Source organism: Betta splendens, chromosome 21 (genome assembly GCF_900634795.4).
Source record: "Betta splendens chromosome 21, fBetSpl5.4, whole genome shotgun sequence".
NCBI classification, from domain to species: domain Eukaryota; kingdom Metazoa; phylum Chordata; class Actinopteri; order Anabantiformes; family Osphronemidae; genus Betta; species Betta splendens.
The window spans coordinates 13,604,284-13,631,062 of NC_040899.1; the positions used below are offsets into that span (position 1 = coordinate 13,604,284).

Genomic DNA, 26,779 nt, shown 5'->3' on the forward strand with positions numbered 1-26,779 from the left:
TGTTGATTAATAAGCTGTTATCTGGGAAGAATCAGGAGAATGTGGGAGAATGTGGGAGAAACCCCCCCACAGCCTCGTAGATCTTAGTCGCAAACACCCTGAGGCGAAATGCCAGATAGCAGCACAAGCCTGAGAGGCCGTTACAAAGAGCAGGGTGTGCTCTAAACACTAATGTCAGCATGGTTGGCCTGCTCATGTTAAGCAGCCGCGACACTGACCACCTATAGAACATCACCTTAGCTCAGAGGGCTAACGAGAGCTAAATGTATAAATAAATGTAAAAAATGCATTGTGTCGGTCAACAAAAAACCCTCAATTAAATGTACTGTATTGAACACAATATCTCTTTAAATAAAATCATTTAATAGCTATTTAGGTTTTATAACAACCGATGCAGCACTTGGACTGAAAGCTTTGAAGAACCTTAAATTTATGCCAGAGTAACTTTTTTTTTTAGTTAGTCATGAAGGACACAAACAACACAGACTTTCGTTTTTTGTATATTCTTTTTAATATATCTTAAAAAATGAATATACAATCTGAGAAAGAAAAAGTTGAGGATTTGAAGGACAGGTTATTAATCTGGCCCAAAGACTGGGTTTGCTCAAGCAGAGACTTTTCCCAATAACACCCTGGGAAATAAAAGTGCTGCTAGCTGCCAAACTAAAGGACGTATAAAACACTGTCCAACAGGAAGCTAAGGTCAGAGTATAAGGCTAAGAGAAAGTGTTGGGCCGCCGCATCCTGGAGGCAAACGCCACCATGGCAGTTCAGTGTCGTGGCAATGACACAGGGTGGCTTCGTATGATGGACAGTCACATTAGCCTTCAAGGTCAGCGTGAGCCCGAAACCATGCAGGAAATGCCACAAACGCCCACGTTCACGTTTGCTTTCCATTGACCTGTATTTGTCGCGCGCACGGGTCCTTTACTTTGGCAGAAGCCAGAATGCTCTGTATCTCACCGTAATGAGAAGTTCAACCACGGGCCAGAAAAGTGAACGCATCAAAAACAACGCTAGGAGGGAAATAAGGACATGCCAACATAGTCACATCGCTTCAACAGGTCGTACTTTAACTGCTTACACACACACACACACAGTTAGCAAACCAAGATCTTAAACTTTGCACATATCTTCGACATAAAAAAGATTTTGACATCCTCCGTGAAATGCACCTCTGGCAGATTACATAGACTTAAGTAGCCTCAAAGAGATGTGTGACAACAAAGCTGAATGGAGTGAAGCGAGCTGGTGTTTAGAGATGCAACTTAGACTGGGAGGCACAATGCTAGCACACACACAGACACAAACACACACACAGACACACAGACACAGACACACAGACACACAGACACAGACACAGACACAGACACAGACACACACAGACACAGACACAGACACACACACACACACACACACACACACACACACACACACACACACACACACACACACACACACACACACACACACACACACACACACACACACACACACACACACACACAGTTCACATTCAAACGCACACAAAATGGCCATGCACTGTATAAAAAAGTCCTATGGGCCTTTATGCATTGTCTCTCATTGTGTCCAGCCGTTGCAGCAAAGGAATAGCAGAGTGTTCACAGGTTAAGGTGTAAACGTGTCTGTTGCTGATCTGAATGATCTCATGAGGAGCAGCTTCTTGACTGTGAAGGGACTAACCCTGCTTCAACCTGACACCTTTTATGGACAAAAAAAAAGGGATGACTGTGATTGGATTTGAATGAATTATCTATTGACCATTTGCTGTCACATTGTGATGCAATTTAATTAAAAAAAAAAATTAACAGCCTGTTTAAGAACTTGATCTATAATCAATAGGATAATGTCCATTACCACTGAAAATGAATGTGACAAAATATTTTACCTATGGATGCAAAATGTAATCCAAATGAGTACTTGAAACATTCAGTCATTGTTAAGTTGGAAATCCAGTGAGCATCAATAGAGCTGTCAGACCCAAACTGGCATTGCTTGCACTGTAAGCACAAATAAACCTCTCCATCTTTAAAGGATAAAAAGGATGCATACTGTATGACTGATTATGTGTGAGGCAGAAAAACAGATGGAAGAGAAAAGCAATACTAACTGAAACCTGGGAGATGTTGAAACTGTACAATACAATTTGCTTTTGTTTAAGCAGTAGCAGTTTATCCCACTGAAGCTGGCGTGTGCGTGCGTGCGTGCGTCCTTGAACCCACATGTAAAGATTCTGACAAAAGAATGTGACAATGGTCATTCGCATGCTGTCTAGAGATGCTGGGGGCTGTAGGCATCGCAACTTGTGTGATAATTAAACATGTCCGTCCTTAATAAACAAGTAAAAAGACAAACATGTAACTGTGTTTACCTTTTACACAACGTGACATTGTATGTGAACATTTGTGAACTCACATGCATTTTCTCTTGCACAACACAAGGCATGGCAGGCACTGGAACGGAGAACTGAATTTCTCACCATTTGTCCAATTAATTTTTTTTTCCTTCACTTTATTTTTATTTATTTATTTTTTCTACATGGTGAATCACCAACTTACGTCCATTGTCATGGCTTGGTTCAGGGACACCTCAGTGTGGCAACATTACAGACACTGTGGTCACTGTAATGCGCAACTATTTAAAGGAATTAAAGCATATTTTTTTCTTTTAAATGTTAAAGTCAGCGTAAAAAAAAAGGCGGAGTTTATTGCGATCAGGTGAACAAAGGGGGGCTGCGGTGTCGACAGGAGGGGAGTGGTAAAAGTCGGCTGTTAATTCACACTCACACACACACACACACACACACACACACACACACACACACACACACACACACACACACACAAGGAAGTTGGCCAAGATAAGCGGAGGCAAGATAGAGCAGTTTGGTTGATTGGTGCAGGCTTATGTGTCTATCATCTTGCGTAATGCTTGATGTAATCTTGAACCTTATTCCGAAAATCCTCCTGGATGAAAAAGAGGAAACAGAAAAAAAGACAGTTAGATGAGAAAAAACAAAATGTGTAGAATAGAGATTTGTCTATTACATTTTTTTAACAGGTACTGTATGAAGTCTGTTGACTTGAACCAGATACTACCCCTCTATTAACGGTAATGCTTCAGCAGCATTTCCTATGAGAGTTATATAATACAGCTTTCTTCAAACTTTGATTGACAGCTGTCAAACTGTTAATCACAGGGGGGGGGGCACATTATAAAGCTGTATTATAAAACTCTCCTATGATTTTGGTTAACAAAAATAATGCAAGTTGCTGAACCATTTATCAGTTAATCACAGCTTTTCATTATATTTGGAGAACTGTGAAAGATATGCCTTTCAAGTAAAGATTGTTTGAGTCATAAAATTTACAATTTAAAATTAAAACTTTGAATGGTTGTGCACATGTTCAATGGTATTACATAGTTTCTTAAACATACTACTTGAACAGTGTTTCTATTTGTTTACTAATATCTGCTTCTATTTACTTTAATTGCAGCTAATTGGCTCCATTATTGGTCAGGTAATCATTCTTCTCTCAATGCTGTGCCCTGTTCTTTCTCTGTTCCAATAGGTTTTCTCCTGTCTCCCTTTTTCCCACTAGCTGTCACAAAGCCATCACATGGGGTGCAGACCATTAAATGACATCTTGCACACTTGAGCTGCTGTTCATTATGAACTTACATTCTCAAGTGCCACATGCTGACATAAGCACAGTGTCGTATGTCATAAAAGTCGAGTGTCTATAGCAAAGTCTGCATATGGGTGACAAACACAGAATGTGATTAAAACACAACTAAGAGAAAAATCAGCAATAGCATAAGAGGTTTGTGTGTGCACATGTGTAGACGATGATGTCCATGAAGTCTGAAATGATGTCCTCTTACGGTTAAATTGTTTTAATGGTGAACAAGCTTTAGGCTGAAAAGGTGAATTTAAAGCAAGGCCCAGAAGTAAGTTGGGCCTTTTCCTTCCAGCTTCTTTCAGCACTTACATGGTCACGCCCCCATGTTTAAAGGTACATAATGGAAGGAAATGGCTTTTCACTTACTGAAGAGGTGACTGAAGGCAAAAAGGCTGAAGGCCTGGCAAAGCAGACTTAGGGGCTTTGCAGGTAAGAGGCCTTAAGTGAAGATTTACATTTAGATTTGGAATGGAAGTAAACAAATATTAATTATTTACTTACTATATAGCTTGCTCATTTTAGCTCAAGTTTATATCAAATGTGCTCATGGACAAGGTTATTTTTGTTCTATGATTAATGGACCTAACTATAGTGTACCCCTGAATTGGGATTCAGATTGGCGGGTGTGATTAATTATTATTATCTCTGGCAATCACAGTTTCACAGCTCTTATGCAGCTGTGCTACTATAATTACAGTGGAACACTACAAGACTGGCTTAAGAAATTAGTAGATAACTACAGGAAAAAAAAAACATTTTTGAACAATGGCAAAATTCTACCTCTGGGAGGGCAGAGATCATGCTAATGCGTCCATTAATCGGATCTGATGCAATTTAGTAGATCAGTGGCCCAAATAATTGAATAAAACCGAGTCAAGGGATGAGATGTATGATAGATTTGTGGGTTATGTGGATTATATCTATGAACTTAAAACATTGAAGACTAAAACATCTCCAAGTTTTCTCCAAATAAGCCACTCCACAAAACGAGAAGGGCAGAGCCAACGCACTGACAGAAGTGTGTTGGCTTATTTATGTTAAAAGACAGAGTTGTATAAAGTGCCATATAAAAGTGAAGGATGACTGCAACACTTGTACAATCAATGTGCAATCACAAATGTACATGTATTTACCCATTTGCAGGAAACTGTGGACTCTTGGTATTCATCAGACTTTGAACTTTTACTTTTCTTTTTTTCCAGTTTCTCTTTGCAGAATGCAATTAACTCCTGTCACCACCAATGGTTTGTATGGGTACGGTACAGTACAGTATGTTCCTCCATAGAGCAGGAAGAGATGCAAATTAAATCCTGTGGGCCCGAATTGTTGCTGATAAAGGTTGAAAACCAAACAACACAAAGCCCCAAGACAAACTGGATTAACAGACTGAAGAACAAATACAAATTAACCAGAAAGGTTCAAAGATAAAAAAAGAACTGTAATGTACTATAGTAGTGATGACAGGGGTGGTGAGGTGTGGAGGCTAAAAGAACACAATCTTCACACCTACAGAGAGCTGACAAAGGAACCTTTGGAGAGTTCTGTGAGATAATTATTAAAAATGGCCTGTCATAACTGGTCGTGGTCCAGAAAAAACGCCACACCTTTCAAAGTGGTCTGCGTTTATGTCTTACAATTTGTAAAAACAGCTTAAAAAGTGGGCCATAAAAAGCATGAGTATAGAATGCTGTTGGTGATCTACATATTTACACACACATTAACTTCCCTCCTTGCAAGTACTGTAGTAACAAAGCTGCGCTAGGAAGCGCTACATGTTTTAATATATATTGCACAAAAACTACTATAACTAGAATATATGAGTAACAGTTGATCAAATGTGAAATTTAATTACTGACTTAGCAGTGATTAAAATACAAGGCTTATGTTTGATTCATAATCAGAGAACACAGTTGTGTTGCTTAGTGAGGACCTTGTGTGTCAACCTTGACATCTCTTATTTTTGTACTTCAATTAGACTGTACAGAGCCACAGTAATCTCTGCTTGTGAGCAGAGAGCCAATAGGCCAGATCAGAATGTGTGTGTGTGTGTGTGTGTGTGTGTGTGTGTGTGTGTGTGTGTGTGTGTGTGTGTGTGTGTGTGTGTGTGTGTGTGTGTGTGTGTGTGTGTGTGTGTGTGTGTGTGTGTGCGCGCGTGTGCGCGCGTGTGTGCGCGTGTGTGTCTGACCATCTAAGATCCCAAGGAGGAGCGCAAGATTGTAGCAGAGAGAGAAAAAGGTTGTTTCTCTAATTAATCATTAGCAATGGAGACTGTGCAATGCAGGGCTTCTGAAGCTCATCACTGACAAGTCCTCCAAGGTTCTATTCCATCACCAGGTGCACTCTAAGAATGTGACAGTAAGTCAATATCGCATTACAGCGGACTGCAAAAATCTCACTGGCACCAAAAACGCATTATTTTTTCAAAACATGGTATTTGTTTCTTCACACCTCAGCCATTTCAAAGAAACCCAACCTTTACGTGAAGGCACCCAACATAAATTTCACACACCACCCTTTTACTGTGTTCAGACAGTTTCCATCACTGCTGTTTACAGTATATGACTGAAACTGATATGCTGACGTGTCATAAAGTTAAGCCTAGTCCATTGCTGTTTTGGACACAAAGGCAGGAGCTGAATTTGCAATTAAATTTGAATTAATTCTATTAATTCAAACTCCTTGTAGATGTGATTGTAACGATGACCTGGGGCTGATGAGCCGTGTGGCTTCATATAAAAAGGTTGTAAAGCATCTTAAAGGATTTATAATATGGCCACAATGTGTCAAACGTGTACTATAAAGTATTGTTATTATATTTTCAAATTGATATTTTCATATTTGAGAAAGAAGACAATTGGAAAATTTGTAAAATTGTAACAACAAACAACAAAAATGATGCTTCGAAAGAAAAAAAAATACACTGAAACAACCAAGCTGGGTATTAGTCCTTTTTGGACAGAATTAGGTTTTTATATAATATTTTATTTTGTATATAACCGTCTATTCTGTTTTTGCTCAATCCTTATAATCGTATATTTGTCCAAGTAGAGACTTGGACTTTCCGGTCCTAAAGTCTTAAAATTGTTGGTCTACATTTTCTTCTTTGCTTCTTGTTCTGTTTCAATATTCAATGTGGTGCACACGCAAAATGATACCAAACAACACTGGCTACATTCCTTCATTTAAATAAGATGAATTTAATTTTTTTTTAAATTAACATGTCTGTTTACAGAGATGTAATAATTATGCCTTCTCTATGCTTTGTATTATTTAAAATCTTTTGTCTTTTCCAAGTTATTTAACTGTTTTTATAAAATACTAACATTTTGTCAGAATCAGAACACACAAAAGCCCACTCTTAACATGGTACTAAAATAGTTGCCTAAACACACAATTATACACATAGTACACACACTAAATTGCCCATGAGGATGCTTCCTTTCAGCCACTTTACCCAGCAAATGTATTCGAAGGGCAGCCACAGGAGTTCCACTTCAAAACCCTCAACACACACAAACACACACATTCGCATACATAACTACAAATGGGTGCTGACACACACTCCCACCGTTCCACCCACTCACTGTCAAAGTTGATTACAACAGCCTGTGACTCCGTAGGAGTGGGTCATAGGTAGATTTCTTTGTTTTTTAGTTTTGTTACTGTTGAGAACTGCACCGAATATACCTGTTTGTGATACATAAACAAGAATTTTACATTTATTTAAAAAACACTTAATTTCTTTATAACTGGAACCCAACCAAGAACTGCGTTTCAAATACACCTACATCATTTCATCTTGTTAAATTGCCTTTCACTCCCAGCTGAATCTCGTTTTACTGGCTGTTCCGAGAAGAAGTACTTCTAACGATCACCTGCAAATCTTTACAAAAGTTAATTAAGTGAACATATGTCTGTATCTACCATTAAAAATGTGAAAAAGGCCAGTATTTCTGTCAGAGACACAAAAAGGCAAAAGGCTGCTGTACTGTACGTTACTGTTTTACAGGTTTACACATATAGTAAATATTTATTGTTAGGCTTAGAATGTTAGAAATGATTAGTTTGTATTTATTTTGCTTGTTGGTTCATTCGTGTCTTACATGTAAGTGAGACAGTGGGGCAGTCACTTCTCAAAATAAATATACAGACATGCTGTAGGCAGTGGTGAGTAATAGATTTTTAATACAAATCACAGCCTGTAGTTGAGCCATTTGAGGTGTTTTTCATGTTATTACACGATCAACTACAGTATCATGCATAACAAGGTATAACGGTCTTTTGCAATTGTGTATTTGGTTGTTGGCACCTCTGTCTCTTGGGTGAGAAAAAAACAAGTCAACAGCTGGGCTTTTGCCCTAGGTTATTATTTGGCAACTTAGATGATGGTACTACTGCACAGTAAGGAAAGGGATTTTGTGCCTTTTTAAATTTAATGTAAGGCACAAGTAATGGCTATAGACAGAGTGGTAAAAAAATTAGGCAAATGCTGTTTCTTTCAGAGTTTGTACATCCAATGATGGTCACCTACATGTTGTACAAGTCTCAGCATTCTTCTGGGATGTCGCATTCTATGTGCCATTTCAATAAGGCATCTATTGAAAGGTTTGATTCATAATAACAGAGCTTTCCTGAGGACAGTGACACCTACATTTCCATCTCACCTGTACTGCTTCCTATAGGGCCTTTGGTGGCTGCCTTTCTTCAATATTTGTGCTTCATAAAAAGCTCATTCGACACTTTTCTACCACAAATTCACAATCATTTCCCTTTCTGTCCATAGAAAAACTATTACACATCTAATGGGGTCACAGGGCAGCCATTACCACGCGCTGCTGGGTACGCCCAATGTATCATGGGAAAAGATATGTGCAAAGTGCTGAAGGTCAGATATTGTACTTTCAAATGCTTCCATTTGGTCTCAACTCAGAGTCAAAAAACAAATATTTCCATTGTCAGCAAGCTCTGCTGCACAAGTTACACTGGTTCAGCTAGCGATTCGGAAAAGCACTTACCCAAAAATATGTTGGTTTAACACTTTTTGGTGTACTGATAAAAAACAGGTCAGAAGAAATTTGATGCATGAAACTGAAAGAGTAAACTGGGAGGAACAGGGAATATGATTGAAAATGTATTTTCTTATTGGGTGCCTATGCTTTGAAAAAGTTTTGCTTTAAATTTTAAATTTTAGTTTTGCTGGCAATTCACCCACCTTCATGCTAATTCACCATCTGGACAGATAATGATTTGTCTAGTAAGTGTAAATGAATTGCAATTAAAAACATTGCTAAAAATATAAATTTAAATGCCAGCTTGTCTACAGTATGCGTATGACGCACAAACATAATGATTTACACACAGTCACCGAGGAGAGGCTAGTACAGGTTGCAGGGTTTACAGTGCTGATTTGACTTACAAATTGTGGAGCTTGCTGCCTACTGTAGAAGCACTGAATAAAATAATTGTGCTTAACAAGCTTTATTTTTAAAAATACCATACATGTCATAACCATTCTCTGCCCAGAAAGGCTGATGTGTGCTCTTGGTATTCAGCCTACTGTACCTGATTAAAGCACTCTCAACTGGCTGTCACATAATTTCAGCTACCAACGCAAGTGAAGTGCACTTTTTTGTCTGAAAAGCAGCTTTTGTAACTTCTTGTCATAGATTTTCCATGAACAGAAGCTAGGGTATGAAACAAGAACAGAATCTTGTAGCAAGATTCCCCATGAATGTGACTCACCTTGTCCCTCAGATGATGTTCTGCTGCATCAATGTTCAGTGGGTCATCAAAGTTCAACAGGTCCTGCAGCAGAGGTAAAGAGGCGACAGACAGGAATGAAAACGGTAACAAAAAGCATTGATCAGTACTTACCACTACAGCTCAAATGATGACTTTTCAGGGGGTCACAAAGTAGAACCACTGCTTTCATTAGAGGGTCAAATTTTGACCCTCTAAATTTTGACTCCTGCTTTTTCCCCATCATTTCCTGACTGCAAAATCACCCTGGATTCCTCGACTACACCTACTTAATTAACCTACACCGACTACATTCCATAGCTCAGTGGGCTTTTTTTGTGACTGAATGATTCTCCAGCATTTAGTCGACTGCAGTTACTTAGACACCCCATGGTTTGTACAGTTGACTCCGTACAAAGTGAGTTTGACTCCGGCTGCCTGCCTTTAAGATTTTAATTGGAAAAACAATGTTGGTGTCTAATAATTTTCTATCACCCATCTGCTGTCATAAGCAAGTTTGGTAATTCTAAAGTGAATAGTTTAAATACATTACATTATGTGATGACTAATTAAATCAATACACCGTCTTTCTTTGTACATTTTTGTACCAAAATTCAAAAGATATAAATCAGTGCATTTATTTGGTTGTTATAAAACAATTTTATTTGTCCTTACTAGATGGACAACTATTTAATAATACAGTGAGGTAATGGGGAAAAAAAGACTTACCGTAAACAACGAGTTCAATCCCCAGACCACGTCCTAAAAAACAAATTATAAACACTGATGATGACTTTATTTGTACAACAGTTTAACATATAGTATCTGATAGATAGATGATCAATAAAAATGTGCCGGTCTTGTAAAGACTTAAGCTTATAAGACACTAACAGAGACTAATAATAACATATACATGCTACAATTAAGAAACCATTCTGATCATTTAATTTTAAAATTCAGAAAGTGTATACAATGCTTAAAACAGTCAGAGATAAAAAAAGCATATTTTATTACAATCATTACTGCCTACACATAATCACCTAGTAACACTAGAAAAGCAAGCATTAAACTTCCAGTCTTTAACATCACAACCTTTATGTGAAAATGGATCTGTGTGCAATAACCTTCACAAGAACTGCTACATTTCTTCACTAAACCCTTTAATCCACATACAGTAAATGCTAGCAAGAAAATTTGAAGTGCAATTGTGTTAAATCTATAAAACCTCTTCTCAGTAGGAGCTGAGAGACTTTAATGAACCCCTGGAAAATGTAGAGGGGACTCTATAGGTGGTCTGATAGAACCTTCAGGCTGTGTTTTGCCTGGGCAAAAACAACAAACACATAATTGCAATTGTCTTTTATGTTTGTAGACTAGACTCATCTACAGTACATGTATATTAGTGTAAGTCTACAATATGCCACAATATGATTCATGTCTTTGAAGTATAAAAGCAAAACTAATCACAGTAATCTCCAATTCACTGTCCACTGCGATACACAATTTCAAGTTACTGCTTTCAAGGCAACCATTTATTTGTAATTTCCTCTATAGGTATTTTAATTTCCTTTGCATGATGCGTGACAAAAGTAATGTTTATTACTTCACGACAAAACACAAACAAAGATTAGTGCTCCTTCCTTGTACCTGGCTCTTCCTCAACACTAACACACACTGCAGCAAGAAAATGGTTGTTGTTGTTGTTTTTTAACTCAACTTGACCTATACAGTAACACCCACTGCAGCCAAACCTGTACAAATAAATGTGCAATTACATATCACATTGAAAATCTGAAAATGCTATATTTTTGTGTTCAATACTTTTCATGTGGGTGGAAGCAAGAAAGAGTGGTGACCAGTGAAGAGGGACAGCATCACCCGCTCAACACAATCCTTTCTGACTCACAGCTCTTGTGCTTCCCTTCATCCCCCCCACACACTGTATTTGTGTGCACTCACAGTGACACTCGTTGACACATAAGCCCAAACCCAACCACACTCACGCTTATGACATTATCCACACCTACATTTCGCGCAGACTGGATTTCAACTTGACCCTGACACACAACAAAGCATCCACCAATTGTCAGACACAAGCCAGGAATAGAAATAAATTATTGTGGAAAAACAAAGCAACACCAAACCATATGAGCCAAAAACAAAAGAATCTAAAAATCAATTTCTAACGTCACTGTTTCATTGTTAACATGACATATGATAAACTCTCAAACTAATTATGAGTAGACACCTTCAGAACAGAATTCAGATTCATTTACTATGACCTCAAGTCAAGTACACTTCATAATACAACAAATACTTCAACCTCCAACTAATATTTATATATAATATCATTTATATACAAGTGTGCTGTAAATAAACTACAAGTGCATCATAATGACAGGCTGTGATAATTCAAAATCCTGATGCTACAATTTCCTGCAATAATATTCAGTTTTGCTCAAAGTTATGACATATGCAGCCGATAGAGTTACTGAAATTGATGTGGTTTGTGGATTATGAATATAGAATATGGTTATATCTTCAAAAGTATGAAACTTGAGACTTTGAAAGGTAAAGAGGATATTTAACACTCGTAAAAATACCTGCCACTCCACTTCTGAAGGCAACTGCATACATTAGTGTCTTTTTATTATTACAATAGTATCCAAGTGCAGTGTCTGGAAAGAATGTTGATCTAGCAGACCCTGCAGACCAGCACTAACACATACGGGGCTGGGTCAGAATACTTAAGTCAAAATTAATATTCAAGGAAGTTCTTTACCATACAACCTCATTTAGATCCATGCTGTAGGTGCCATCAGACTTCATTTTACTCAAATATTGAAAAGACATAGCGGAGGGCATCCTTGCAATAAAGTCTGGTATTGGTTTTTAAACAGCTTGTAAAATGATAGGTCTTAAAACAGTCTTAAAACTCTCTCCATTCCATCAACAGCTTGACAGTTTGTCTAACACCCATTTTATTTCATATACAGGACATGCATTTAGCCACGGTACCTTTAATGTTCTGGTGGGGGCCCAGCCTGTGCCATCAATAGAGTGCTCCCTCAATAGGCTGGAAAAAAAAGACTTATTTACAATATTGTTCCATCCTTTAAGACAACCTATGGCAGCAACACATAACTAATAATAGTTGGTGAGCCCATCACAGGAGGCCAAATGTGTGAATACATTTATAACCTTGAAAGCAACCAACCATAAAATTATAGGTAAAAAAGGGTCATTCATTAGCTTGTAGTATTAAATAGTTGAAAGAAACTCAGTGTAAAGAAACTATAAAGCCTAACAGGGTAAAATATGTATTACCTTAAACAGATCTCTCCATTTTCTGTGATGTTAGGGTGCCATATTCTGGTCAGACATCTGACTTTAGGAGGCTGCAGTTTAACAGAAAGAAAAGACAGAAGAGAGAGTATGAGATAGAGGGAAAACGCTCAGTGGTTCTGCTACAACATAACACAATTTAAAATACAGTATTATTGTGTAAATCATTCAGTTATTATTTAACTACTACTAAGTCAGCATTTAATTCACACAGTATTCTGCAATACACCACCTGACTTACATACACATGGACACATTTGTACACAATATGTATTTGCATATTAGAGCAGAGATAGTTTAAGAGCAACACATGTACTGTAACTGTCTATATAGGCATATTATCTTTCATTATCTACTACTAACGTAGTCAATTTTATTTAAAAAATTTAAGGCTGAATCACAAACACTGTCCTAAAGGTTTGAATTTCTGTTATGAAATGGAACGATAAAAACACATACATAATAACCCTAATCCTAACCTATACATAAGTATACAAGTATACTGTACATCTGTAAAGATGAGCAAAAACACACAAGACTCTCGATTTCAAAGACATTCAGCTAAATATGTTGGATGTGATATATAAACACCCAGAACAGCTTTCCACACACATGCTCAAACAATAAAATCAGAGATAAAGTTTAAGACAAACAATTTTAACCAGAGATCAAGAGAACAAAAAGCATCAATAAGCAAGAAGTGATATCAAAGTAAAACAGTGTGTTGTGGGTTTACCTTAACAATGTATTGTAGTAAATTTATTTTCCTGTGTTCTGTCTTGTCTCTTACTGCTATCACAAGTCAGTCAGCTTAGATTTTAACTATTGCTGGCTACGTCTTTTACACACAGTCTTAAATAACAATAGAACACTTGAATGAATAAACTGTTTAATCTGGTCTTCTTATTACTGTGGAGTTTAGAACTAGAATACTTTAGAAGAAATATCACGTATAATTAAACTACAAGCCACAGTTTGTCAAATAAATTAAACCTAAAATAATTAATTAAAAACATGTTAGTCCAGTAAAAAAAAATCTACTTATAGACCCTGATTCCACTAATGACAAACATTAGTAGCTGTATGGATCAATTAGATTTATTAGTAAGTGAAAGTAAGCTTTGATTAAAACTAATTAAAACTATATTGGATAGAAAAGATAAGTGAAGAATATGGTGTTATTTCCCTTGAGTAGTCTTCAGCATGACATTTACATCCTCTCAATAATGAGGTTTTACAGCTACACTCTTTTCCTTTCAATTTAGACACTATATAGCTGACTGAAGGTACTTTTGTCAGTTTTAATTCTATTTCTATTCATTGGCTGATGGTTTTGCAAATGTACAATTGAATAGCAATCTAAAAAAAAAAAAAAAAGAAATAACCGGAATACTGTTTAACCTGGCACGCGTGTTACCAAGGCACTGTGTGGTTCTTGGCTGTGTAATAAAGGAACTAAACTTTTTATCTTTGTCCTTTTATTTAATACAGCTTCACCCATGAGGAACACATCTGAAATGTTGTCTCTCTTTGTGGACAGATTGCTAGTCCAGACATTAATCAGTTTTCTATTTACATTTCTATTTAGAAGCCTCACTAGACTAAATGTTTTACGACAAATCCATACATTGGTAAGATGAAAAGCCTGAAAGGAGAGTATGACGGGGAGAACATAAAAAGAAAAAGGAGGAATTTACCAAATTATGTTACAGACAGTTAACCAGAGAAACAGATGTACCAGTATTTAAAATGACAAAAGCAGTGCATGGATCCTCTTATATCAACTTAACAGATGTTTGGTCCTGAGAGAAAATAATTGAGCAACCTTAACTCTTCTGCTCTATTCACAAAACAGTAAAGTATGAGTACAGGTGGCATGTCGAAAAGAGCTTTTATTTTAACAGTGTGAAACAGGAAGCTATTGAGAAACACTGACTGAACACACACACACACACGCAGCTACAAAGCTGGAACCATTAGTCATGATGAGACCACTCACCACCATATTATAGGCTTCTGGAACATCAATTTCAAACTGAAACCTTCCACTTTGGTAGTAGCCCTCATCTGGAAGGGAACAGAGAAAGAACAGGTTTAAGGACATTGTTTTAAAGGCATCATTTTTTTTATTTTAACACATCCATAAACACCATAGCTAAAGGACACTTGATATTCTCAGAATGAGAACAGACTAGAAAATGCATCTTTCCAAGGAGTGGGGTATCAGGCTATAAAAACAGTATGTTATACGCCTACTGTATGCACAAAAAAACAATAATAAAAAAGGTACAAAATCTAAGACGCCTTGATGCAAAAATGTCAGTTTAATCAGTGCACCCTTATGCTGGAAATAAAGAAAGAGGAAATGAAGGAGGTTGCTGCTGAAGCAAGTACAAGAACAGTCCAGCCAAGATCAATGGAGGGAGGAAATGAGAGGACCAAGTGGACCGACTTAACCTTAGCCTAAAAGGTTATGTAAGGGGAGTGAAGCCATCTGCACTACATCTAATTTGTAGTGTGTAACTACACACTCAAAATAGAAACACACACACCTAGGTTATTTCTCTTGTAACTTCTCCAGCAATACTCAATTATGCACAGACACAGTTTTATTACAAAAAGCAGATAAAAACTGAACCAATGTGCTACAATATGTCACTGATACAGTAGAGCCTGTGTGTCCCGACCACAAACAGCATATATTCAGTCGGTTGCACTGAACAATGGTTTCCAATACACTGATCCCAGCAGATCCTAAAAGTAGTGTGGGTACATTGCATTATATAAACCAGTCATGTACTGTATACTAACTATGGCATTGGAAACTCGAGGTACAATACAATGATGGATTAACATGTGTCCAGTCCAAGAACATTCTGAACATTCTGTGCCCCATATGGGTCCAGTGAACCACCAGCTCAGCAGTTACTGAAACGGGCCAAAACTGTGTGGGAACCTCCGATCTATAGTATCTACCATTCTAAGCTGTCGACTCTCATACATCTAATAAAATAGCTGACCTGAGCTGAACTGTGTTTATGATAACAGTGAAGTCCTCCGCTGTCGTTACTATGACCTTTGTATCCACCTATAATTTCTTTAGAAGTCGTTAACGCCATTTGGTCAGCATTCCTATTATTTGCCTCTGGTCATAAATTGTCCTCTTGCAGCTACATCCAGACAATTAGCTATAGCCCTGTGGACTTTAAACTTCTGTAAAATGTGTCACTGTAGTAATGGGATAATCAATGGTTTTATCAAAAAAGTACAAGAGGTAATAAAAGGTGCAAAACAATAATGAACTTTGTGCACATTTTGTATATTTAGTAAAATATAGAAAGGTTGTAACAAATTATTTTTTAAGTATCATTTTTGTAAATGTCTGTTTTTAACATACCTTCATAAAATGTATGCCTCGTTTGTTTAACTGGCGCTCTGGCAAAAGGAAAACTGTCCCTTTAAGTCTCACTTTCCGTACTCCAATACTGCAAAATTTGAGATAAGGCCTTTATAAAGGGGCTATGAAAGCCTTACCCACTTCTATTAAGCATAACAAAGACAGACAGCAATTTAATTGGACTACAAAAATAGTGTCCTCATTATTATAAATGGGAAAAGACAGGGGGGAGAGAAGCCCCACGCAATAGAGAGGCAGGTGTCAAGTGGAAGAGACGAGAAGAACGGTGGAAGAATCACAGCGAGAAAAGCTACAGACAGAACAGCTGTATTTAGAAGCCATTAACAATTTTTTGCTGTTCACCACCCTGTAACAATCATTCTTTAACATGACAGGACTCTGGTTTTGTAGAGTAAACAGCACACAGCAAATAAATACTTAACCTAACTTGTTAGAGAGTGATACTGCACATGTCAAATGACAAAATGCCAGTTACTAAATTTTAGACATAATAATCCTATTCATAATCTTATTACAGAAACAAAAATCTTATTTATGAGTGTTTTAGCTGATTTAAACATACAGGAAGCAAACACAAATTAATAATTTAGTGATTAAATTATTTTGCATTTTGATAAATAGTCAGTTACCAAATGTAAAATTAACTGTGCATAATTATCCATTGCTTGCTGGTGGAGGGCGTCTGAATTCATCAACAAACCGTTCAACACAGCAGTGTAACAGCCATTTACACATTCACTCACAACAGATGATTTCAGTTCCAGGACACAAATTAATCTTATCCAACCAACTAACCAAAGTAAATGCAGTTGAGAATATGTAAAACGAGATTATTACCAAAGTTATTCACAATGTTTTTACTGTGAGAAATTCAATACTGGTGATGGAAAAAATCTGCAGACTTCCACTCAGCTCCCATGTAAATTCATCACTTCTCCCTCCTCATGTCCCTGTTTTCAGCCGTTTTCAGCTGAACTTACAAAACAGTGATATTTCAGCGTTTTCTGAAGATGATGCCTGAGCTTATAAAATGTGGAATTACAGTGAAAGCTGTAAGCAAGCAGGGCTCTACAGCTCCCCATATAAAAAGCCACATTGTTCTTGTAGCTGCACATCCTCACTCACTACCACCAGGCTGAACTTCTGTAGCCTCAGTAGTTTGGAGTAAACAGACTCTCACTATTACAGTTGGCGTAATCCTTTGTTCATTCTATTTATCTGCGTAATAATTGCAGTCCAAGCACCAGTAAGCACTAACATTGGCATCACAACAGAATAACCAAAAACGCAAATGAATCTGGGGTTTTAACCACACAGTGCGCTTTGTAGGCCAAGAATGCAGGCCAGCCAAACTTCAAAGACCATGGACTAGGCTGACAAAAAGGCAAATAACAAACCAACCCCATTATGACTTTATACAACCATTAACTACACAAACTGCATTAACTTCTAAGTGTTCGTAGAGTCAATCCCTCCAGGTACTGAGCGAGTCCATTACAGTGCTAATTTCATTACAGAGGTTATGAAGAACACAATTACAAAATATGCATTTTATTTCAACAGAGGTTCAATTAAAAGTTGTTTCAGTGTGACAACACAACTGGTGCACAACCTTCTGCACACTGTGTACAATACATCATTTATCTGATGCAAATGGAAAAGTGCTGCAGTGCATTGTACAGTGTGCACTATAAATCTGCACAGGAATTTTCTATCAGTGTAACAATGCAATCACCCCAGAGTGTCAGTGCTGCCCTCATTCCCCAGGGCCACAGGGGTGCGGGGCCACAGGGTCACAGTACAGAGAAAAACAACTAAATGAGTCATTTCTTTCACAAAATAAGACACAAACCTAAATAATAGGACAAATGAATAACCCCTAAGGAAGAAAAGTAGTTTTCTACCAAAGTGGGGACATTTTAGCTTGTCTTCAACTTTGAATGGCTGTTTGAGCCAAAATGATTTTATATTAAATTAATATATCAATACTGATGACAGTTTGTAAAACACAAATAAGGATAGGAGTTCAACATGATTAAGAGTCTGTAAAGTGCATTTTGATTTGTTATTTATGCAGAGCGTCAAGTAGCCTGTTTTGTACTGCAAGTGGACAATGAAGCAGATACATTTAATTCATAAAGTCATAAATTATGTCAATTCCTCTGTATTGTAAAGTTGTTCAAAAAAGCACAACAGAAAAAAAGGGAAAACAAATAAAAAGTGCTTATGTAAGCACACATGATAACAAGTCACAATGACTTATGGTGGTTTGTGTGTGAAGATATTGGACGACCTATATCCTCAGGCGAATTACATTTTTCATTTTGCTACATGGCCACAATTACCTCCCCAGCAGTGCAAATTAAAAGCTTCTGTGTGGACAGTAGCCACTTAATACAATGCATTTCTTGAGGAAATCTGACAGCACAATATGACAACAAAAGAAAAATGAGACAACTACTAATTAGAACCCTCTAATTTAAATAGGCACAAAGAGTTTAATGCGGTATTGTTTATTACTTTTACTAGTTCGCCATCTGCCTTCTTTCTACCAGTAGCTAAATTAGATGTAAAGTAGAGGATAGTCCTAAAGCAGACACTTGAAATAAAATGTAATATTTCTTAATATTTGAACAATGAGACGATAGAAAAATGTAACAGAAACTGACTGATACTGTAGACGAAAGTTACAATATGTGTATCCAGGAATGAGGTACTGCGTCAACACTCACCGCGAGAAGAACAAGAGTCTGGAACAGAAATTGCAAAGGAAAAAGAATATGTAGTGAAAACGTGAGATGGAGTAGGTGTTAGAGGAGGTCTGAATAATTGAGGAGGTCTTTGAATGAGGACTCAAGCTTCTCTTAAGGAACATGACACCAGACCTATTCTCTAATTGCTGAACTTTGCTTTCCCCTACAGAATTTGCTTACAAGAGCATTTGTGAAAAACATGCTGGCGTTCCAGTGCCATTTTGGATGGCAGGGAGAAGGATGAATCACAGGCAAGCACACTTCCACACAAGGCAGAGAAGAAGAGCTAGGAGAGGATTACATTGATCATCTCCTAACTTATTTACCTAACAAAATAAGACACAACTCTTACAAGTCCACATTTAAAAAAAAAAGTATAATATAATGTATAACATGAAAGCCTGCACTAAAAATAGAATTCTAATATTTGACCTATTGCTGATACAGTATTTATTCAATTTTTGTCCAACATTTGCACTTCATTAAAACCTTAAATTACTTTTGCTGAGAGACTTTTTAGTTTCATGAGGGTGGCTTAAAATTCTAGGTTTAACTGTACATGTGTATAATAGTAATGTCTCTGCCTGATTAGTTTTACACCTCATATACATACACAAAAAGAGCTACACTTTCTCTCTCAGCGTTTACCTTAAAGTGCAACATTAAACAAGCATTGACAATAGCTTTTAAAAATCAGGGACATGACAAGGTGACATTGGCCTAGAGCACAGAGAGAAAGTGCGCTTGTGAGTGCATGACAGCCAGAGAGCAGGATGCTAGAGTAAGAAAGCCTCCAGAGACTTGAGTAATTCTGAGCCAGTGTGTTCAGTTTATACAGTGTTCGACAGGTAGCCAACTTAGCTTGGAACACTGCTGAGCAAGCACATTGGACCTGGGGAATAATGACAGTACAGCAGCAATGTGGAAATACAGAGAAGGCTGGAGTGCCATTTAAAAGGGAAGTCTTCATAGGACACACAAAGAAGCAAATTTCTAACACTTGCAGCGTCCCACTCTAACCCACACAATCCTCCTCCCCCACATCCTACGCTCACAAAACCCTACTGTGCATACTGTGGAGTAGTAGCATGGTACAACGTAAAAATACTTACTGCACTTCAATAGGAATGTTTCTAACCAGTTGATTCAAAAAATTATGTCACATTTACCACTTTTATTTTTTAACCAAACCCTCTGATATCTGGAAATCCAGTGAAGAGAAAACTGAATCTGAAGTACTGTAATGTGTTTAGGGTAAAACAACAGCAGAGGAGCACCTCCATACTCCTGTAGTATGGAGGCATTAAATGACAGCATTAAACTGTTAACACTACAGCAGCATATCCATGAAATTGATGGTCTCTCCTGCAGTGGTTAATATTAATGTTCATTAGTCCACTAATACGACATTGTACAACAATGGCCAGCTAGAAGGTCCTGGGTTCAATTCCAGGGTCACCCAGGGCATTTTTCAATGTGGAGTCTTTACTGCTACAGAAAAGTTGCAGCTAGCAAACACTGAAGTTTGGCGTTAACAACCTCATCTCATTTGCTAGCATGATGGTTTGGATGATTAGAAGTATATACCTTTGCCACGAACAAATATATAGCTCTGGACAACTGAGCAAACAAAAATTTACAAATAATAAATTCCAAAGCTCCAAAGCGTTTGAAAAAGCACTAGAAGCACATCATCTCAGCGCTCAACACTACAGACACACATGAAACGTACAGTACAAGCATGATAATATTGCAAATGCTAAGCCAAGCTTAAAAGGGAAACTTAGAAATTGTGATAAGCCGGCTAAATGAAGGCCTCGAAGGTTTTAACACAAGATAATATCACGGTTAGCTTAAGAGCCATCCTACAGTATAATTATTAACATGTTGAAACGATCTACATTTTTAATAAGGAATGTTGTTAAAGAATGACAGTCACATTAAAGGTCCAGTCCTGCAGAACACAATGAATGATTTATGCTTTGTTCGCTTACCAGGTGACACTGCCAGTTGAAAATGATGCAGCTTGTCTTCATCTGGGAAACTGGCTTTACATGTACCTACAGGCAGACAGAGACGTTTGTTATTAAAGCCCAAACTTGGTGTGTGAAGATGAACTATTACTTCTTACTTTGTGCCTAAATCTGACCTTAAATCAATACTGTATTTTTATGAAACCGTTCTCATTCACAGTACTGTATGTTGCACAGGCCCAGGGCCTGAGGGAAGCCCTGTGGCACCAGATTCCCCCCTGGTGTTCAAGAGCATTTACTGCGCTCAAAACATCACCAATGAGAACTTTTAACATCTTTATATGCAGGAAGTAGTATAAGTATAAGTATACTGTACATCACAACATCTGCATCACACACACATCTGTTTTTGCTCTAGCCAACCATTTATATGGTTCGGTCCCCTGCTATTACTGCCTGTTAGTCAGTATTAGCCGATAAGCCTACGGTGAGCTGCCTTTAAAACACAGACTCTAATCAAAGTAATCATTATAATGACACAGTAACTTCACATTTGTTTGGTTGAATAAGGGGAAAAGCACATCCCTAGTATCATCAGAGTCTGGACGTTGAAACCTTTCCCAGATTTAAATATTTCATTTGTTTGTCTGTATTATTTGCATTCAGTTTATGTCTTATTTGCCTACCTTTTTTTCTAACTGAAACTGCTTAAACATACTAGCGCTACACAGAACTGCTGTATACACAAGCAGACAGTGCAATGTTGCTGTTGAAAGTGCTAAACAACAAAAGGTAGTTTCCTATATAATCAGAGGGGCTTATATATTGTCATTTAAAGCAAAAAAGTTCATTATTCTTTTTTACATGTTGTGTTTTAAAGTTGTTTTAGGAACAGATAGGTCATTTATAATATAACTGAACAAATGATCTGCTCTGTATTTTTCTGACTGTTCCTTTATGCCAATAAAAATCCATCATATCACACATCTAGTCCTTTTGTCACATACTGTAGTTGTGCTTCTCCCACTCTTTCTCCCACTTTCTGTACTTCAGACTGGGAGCTGTGTGTCTTTAGTGTGTGGTTGCAGGCCGAACCAACCTGCCTGTGTTCTGTTTGCTGTCTGTTGTTGTTATTGTTGTTCTTTACTCGTTTTTCTGTATTCTGTCAGATGGCCGCCCACCCCGATCCTGGTTCTGTTGGAGGTTTCTTCAGTTAAAGGAAGTTGTTTATCTTGCCGCTGTTGCCGAGTGGGTTTTCTTATTAATTCTTCATACAGTAGGTGTATTTTTGTGCTTTAAGTGTAAAACATGTTTTGTAAAGTGCCTTGAGATGATTTTTGTTGTTGATTGTGCACTATACTATATAACTTCATCATACTTTTTGTAAGAGTGCAGTACCAAAGCCTATGAAAAACATGAATACTAGGATAGTAGGTATACAGTACTTACTAGGTAGATTGGCTTCAAGTTCTGCAACTTCTGTTGAGGAAAAAAAATACATCAGTCTTCCAGAGGAAAAAGAAATTCTGTGAAAGCTTCACCTTATCTTTTTTTTCTCATTACAAACACACTTCTCGCTTGATTAGTTCAATTATTCATTACATTTTGACATATTGTTGAGGCACTAGTGTAAACCTGCTATCACATATTGCCGATCTTAATTAACATCTTTAAATAAGTAGCAAAAATAGAAAAAAGGTGCTTTCCAGCTGGAGTGGCAATAAATTGCTTTCACCAAAACAAAAATAAAAGTAGTCTTAAGAAAAGGGAAGATACAGGGAAAGATACAACCACACAAACTGGGCCATTCACACACAGGGGTTGTCTAAAGGATAAAATAATGTTGGTCTCTTAGGAGAGTGTGTTGATCTTCTGCTGTATCGTGCTAAGAATTTGCCATCGTCATGCATACAAATTATCCTGTGAGATGTGCAAAGTAATAATTAGATACTTCAGTGATACTCATAGGAGTTGTTTCACGTTTTCCCTTCCACATGAAGGTCACAGCACGGGGTCAGTTATTTGACAGCTCTCTCTGAGTTTGTGGAAAGCTATGCCTAATGAGACCACCAGCAGGCTTTTATCATGTGACATGCTACTCTCTGTGACCCATATGTGCTTTCTAATCCCATTCTACTTAAAGACTAACTGAAAAATGCATTCCAGTAAACCTCCGTTGTGTATCAATGACTTAGAATTCTCATTTTTGCCTGCTTTTGTGCCTCTTTATCCCAGCAGTGCCTGGTTTACTTCAGAACAGTTGCATTTATTTTTAACACCGCTCTGAAAGGCACTTATCTGTAACATTTAAGGAAAAGTCCAAGACGATAAAAGCCACCCAGACATGGGTGAACATGCAAACTCATCACCTTGAGCGACTGTGGGAATCAAACCCAAGCTTATTTAACCACATGTATAGGTTTAAATAGGGTTGTTGGGGTATCTAACTACTGTATAATATCTATCTATCTATCTATCTATCTATCTATCTATCTATCTATCTATCTATCTATCCCAAGCCAGGGAGAGAGAAATATTCCTATTTGCTGGAACATCAGTTAACAAATAACATTCCCTACATGGAAACCCTCAATTTCACAGTGTACAGAACAAAACTACAGTCAATAGAAAAATTGTGGCAGGCAGTAAAAGTCAAACATACTTTAAATTACAAAGTAAAAGAAACAAGGGCAGCACTGACATTTGAAGGGGGGGGGGCTGCATTTCAAGGCAAATAGAGAAATTTATAAATAAAAACCCTTAGAAAAGCAGTAAAAACCTAGACACAGCAAAAGCAGACAAATAAAGACGGAAATGCACTGGAGCAACAAAGACACAGGACTAAAAGGAAGAGCCTAGGCCTGAACATCAAAGGGGAAAGAGCAGCATGAACAATTCATAGAGAATAGCACTCAGAGTATGTGATTGCCAGTGTTAAAATGAACCATATTAAAAAACAAACACATAGACATGACTACACTCTGCCACCAGTAAATGTGCTGTTGGTGCTAAAAAAGTGATCAGCTGGCCTATCTTGTGTATTTGCTCTCCGGAGGTGGAGATGAAGTGAGGCGGAGGAGAGGTGAATCTGGAGAATCTTTTGGTTGGCTGCACCCAACCTTTCTTGAACTCAGCTAGTGAAAATTTAATATAATAATGACAGAATTAGCACTAGTTTGTTTAGGCTTAAAAAAGATTATAGTGACAACAATTACTCAATGAAATGGTAGAAGATTATGACCCCTGTACAGTACCTTTGGTAAGGAGTCGGTCCCTGATGGAGACCCTGTGTGTGGAGTCAGAGGCTCCGGTGGCACGACCCGTCTTTCCTCCGTCATCTCTCCTTAGCTTACTGGCCAAGGTGAGCATGGCTACGCTGCTGCGATTTGCTTCAGTCAGCCCTCCACGCTGCACTACTGCTCAAACGCCTGACAATTACACAGAACATGAGGAACACATTAGTTATCTTCAAGATATTGCGGAATACTAAGCCAGTTTTTCTAGGAGTCTGATTTTTGCAAATACTACAGATTGTTTAGATCATATTTATAACTTTCCATCCACAATCAAAAAAATGTACACAAGGTGAAATGGAGGAGCTACATAGCTTACAAGCTGATTTGTGAATTGTTCAATTGTTCTATGTCAGATACTGTGATAGCCTTACAACATTTCCAGGGTGTAACCTTCCTCAGTGATAACAAGAAATAACACAATGGCTGAAAAGGTCATCAACAACATGAGTCTTCAGAGGTAAATTATATCAAAAGCCAAAGTTCAGTTCTCGATGTTTCTAAGAAAATGCCAAGGTTCTTTACAATCAAGGTTTCACTGCAGAGATACAGGGAACAACATGCATTTCTGTCAAATGTTTAATGGGTGAGACAGAATGATAAAGTTAAGGCTTTAGGCCTCTTACAGTATATTATGATTAATATTGACAACAGTGTTAAAGAAAGCGTAGATCACGTTAGTGAACTACAATATAGTGTAAAGACAATAAAACACCACAGTGCACCAAAATGTCCATGGCTTTAATGTGGGGTTTATAGTGATTCTGTCAGGCTTACATGTGACTAGTGTTTAAATCATGCTTAAAATTACCAGTTGTGTTAGTAATACTAAAAAGTTAAACTCTTAAACTGACATTACAAAAACTAATTAAATTTAAATAGTAAAACAACAACTGTACGAACTAAGGATTTATACACTACATTCAAAAATTAGCATCCTGTAAAAGCAGCACTGCATATTAAGCATGATGTTAAATGTTATTCAATACTCTGTATAATTAAAAGTAATACTAAATACAGGGACCAATTCAACCTCAGCTTCTTCCAACTTTTCAATTAATTTGGGTGAAACTAAGTGGTATAATCTGTATTCTGTTTATCCAAAACCTAAATGCTGTTCTTATTGTACAGCATTGTTTATAGCTTTAACAGCACTCTTGTGGGCTTATTGTTGAAATTTCATAAGCCACAGCCCAAACAATGATAGTATATTCGTCTTCTACCCAAAATAATAAGAATTTTTGTGATATCTTTTAATCAGAAAACTGTTGAAATGGTGAAGATGTACAGTAAACACACAGTCTGGGTTTCAGAACCTTCACTTTAAATAATGACAAAACTTAAAGACAAGACTTAAAATTGATAAACAAAATACAGGATCCCAATATTAAAGAAGTTACTATGACAAAATCTAACATGTAGCATTAGTTATTATTCTATGTGCATGCGTCTATAGATCATTTAATATAATTTACGTCACAGCAGCAAGTGGTGAGCACTAGAGCCCATTAGATAACCTTAGTGTTGTACATCAGAGGCGTTTCCTCCATTACAGAAGTCTGGTTTTCATTCATATTCACACCCCATATCCACTCTCGTTTAGGGAGCAGCAGTAGCCGTCTGAGTGAGGAGCTATCAGGTATCCACGAGCCAAAAAAATGTGTGTCACTGAGTCTGACACAACGTCCACCTGCCTCAGCTGTCAGTCACGCCTGCCACTGCTCACTGATACCTGGATGCTACTCAAACGCTGTAGGGACAGAGGCATACAGCACAGGCGACCACCAAACGCCTCAGCTAGTTAACAAATAATGACACAGCTAAACACTGGTTAAAACACTTGTTGTGCAATAACGCAGTGTTCACCTGCTTCGTCTGCATAGGCCAGAATATTGGGGAAAAAATGTCCTGCATGACTTCTGTTAAATAAAGTTCACAAAAATCCTTCAGTCACACTAACTTTGTGCAATACTCAAACTCAAGCGTTTAGTCCACTAGTGAGTTCACGCTAAACAGCTTAGGAATAAGCTCATGCTAAGGCTACTACTTTTCTGAGTTTCACCTATTATTGTAACGTTGCATATCGCTCGTTAAGTTAGCGTAATAAAAAAATGCTAACACTGCTATTGCCGCTAGCTACAAACATTGAGTAAGCTTAAACCTTAGTCCCAAGTTGACACAAATTCTAAAACATGCAGGTACTCGCCCGAATAAACACTACTGCGTTTAATAGGTGAAAGACATGTTTGAACAGTTAATAAAGTGTTTATGCTAGTGTTGGCTTGTGTGATATCTGAGCGTTGTTGTTTTTTACCTGCTGTCTCACGGCTAGCGCTCCGTGCTACACCATAATCAGTCGCCCTCCTCTGTTCAAAACGCTGTCAGCAACACCAACTACAGATTATAAAGGGGGCGCCCAAATGTGAAAAACTTCAGAAATGACAATTTAAGAAGCTTAGAGTGGATATAAACCGGTTAGGGAATCAGCTGTCAGAACTTCGCTCCGGTGTCATGAGCAACGGAAGTGCAGAGAATACCGTTCGTTATTGTCGTC

At 37.6% G+C, this 26,779-nt stretch overlaps 1 protein-coding gene across 1 annotated transcript; it reads right to left on the bottom strand.

Annotated features, from left to right (window-relative positions):
* Positions 1-1,505: 1,505 nt before the first annotated feature.
* Positions 1,506-26,779, bottom strand: ube2f (ubiquitin-conjugating enzyme E2F (putative)). Its single transcript, XM_029137084.3, has 10 exons — positions 26,540-26,779; positions 24,187-24,360; positions 22,382-22,411; positions 20,954-21,019; positions 14,788-14,855; positions 12,771-12,841; positions 12,462-12,519; positions 10,173-10,205; positions 9,447-9,509; positions 1,506-2,987 (listed from the first exon to the last, which is right to left on the bottom strand). The coding sequence occupies exons 2-10, from the start codon at positions 24,299-24,301 to the stop codon at positions 2,937-2,939; spliced, it is 555 nt and encodes a 184-aa protein (XP_028992917.1). The 5' UTR covers positions 24,302-24,360; positions 26,540-26,779; the 3' UTR covers positions 1,506-2,936.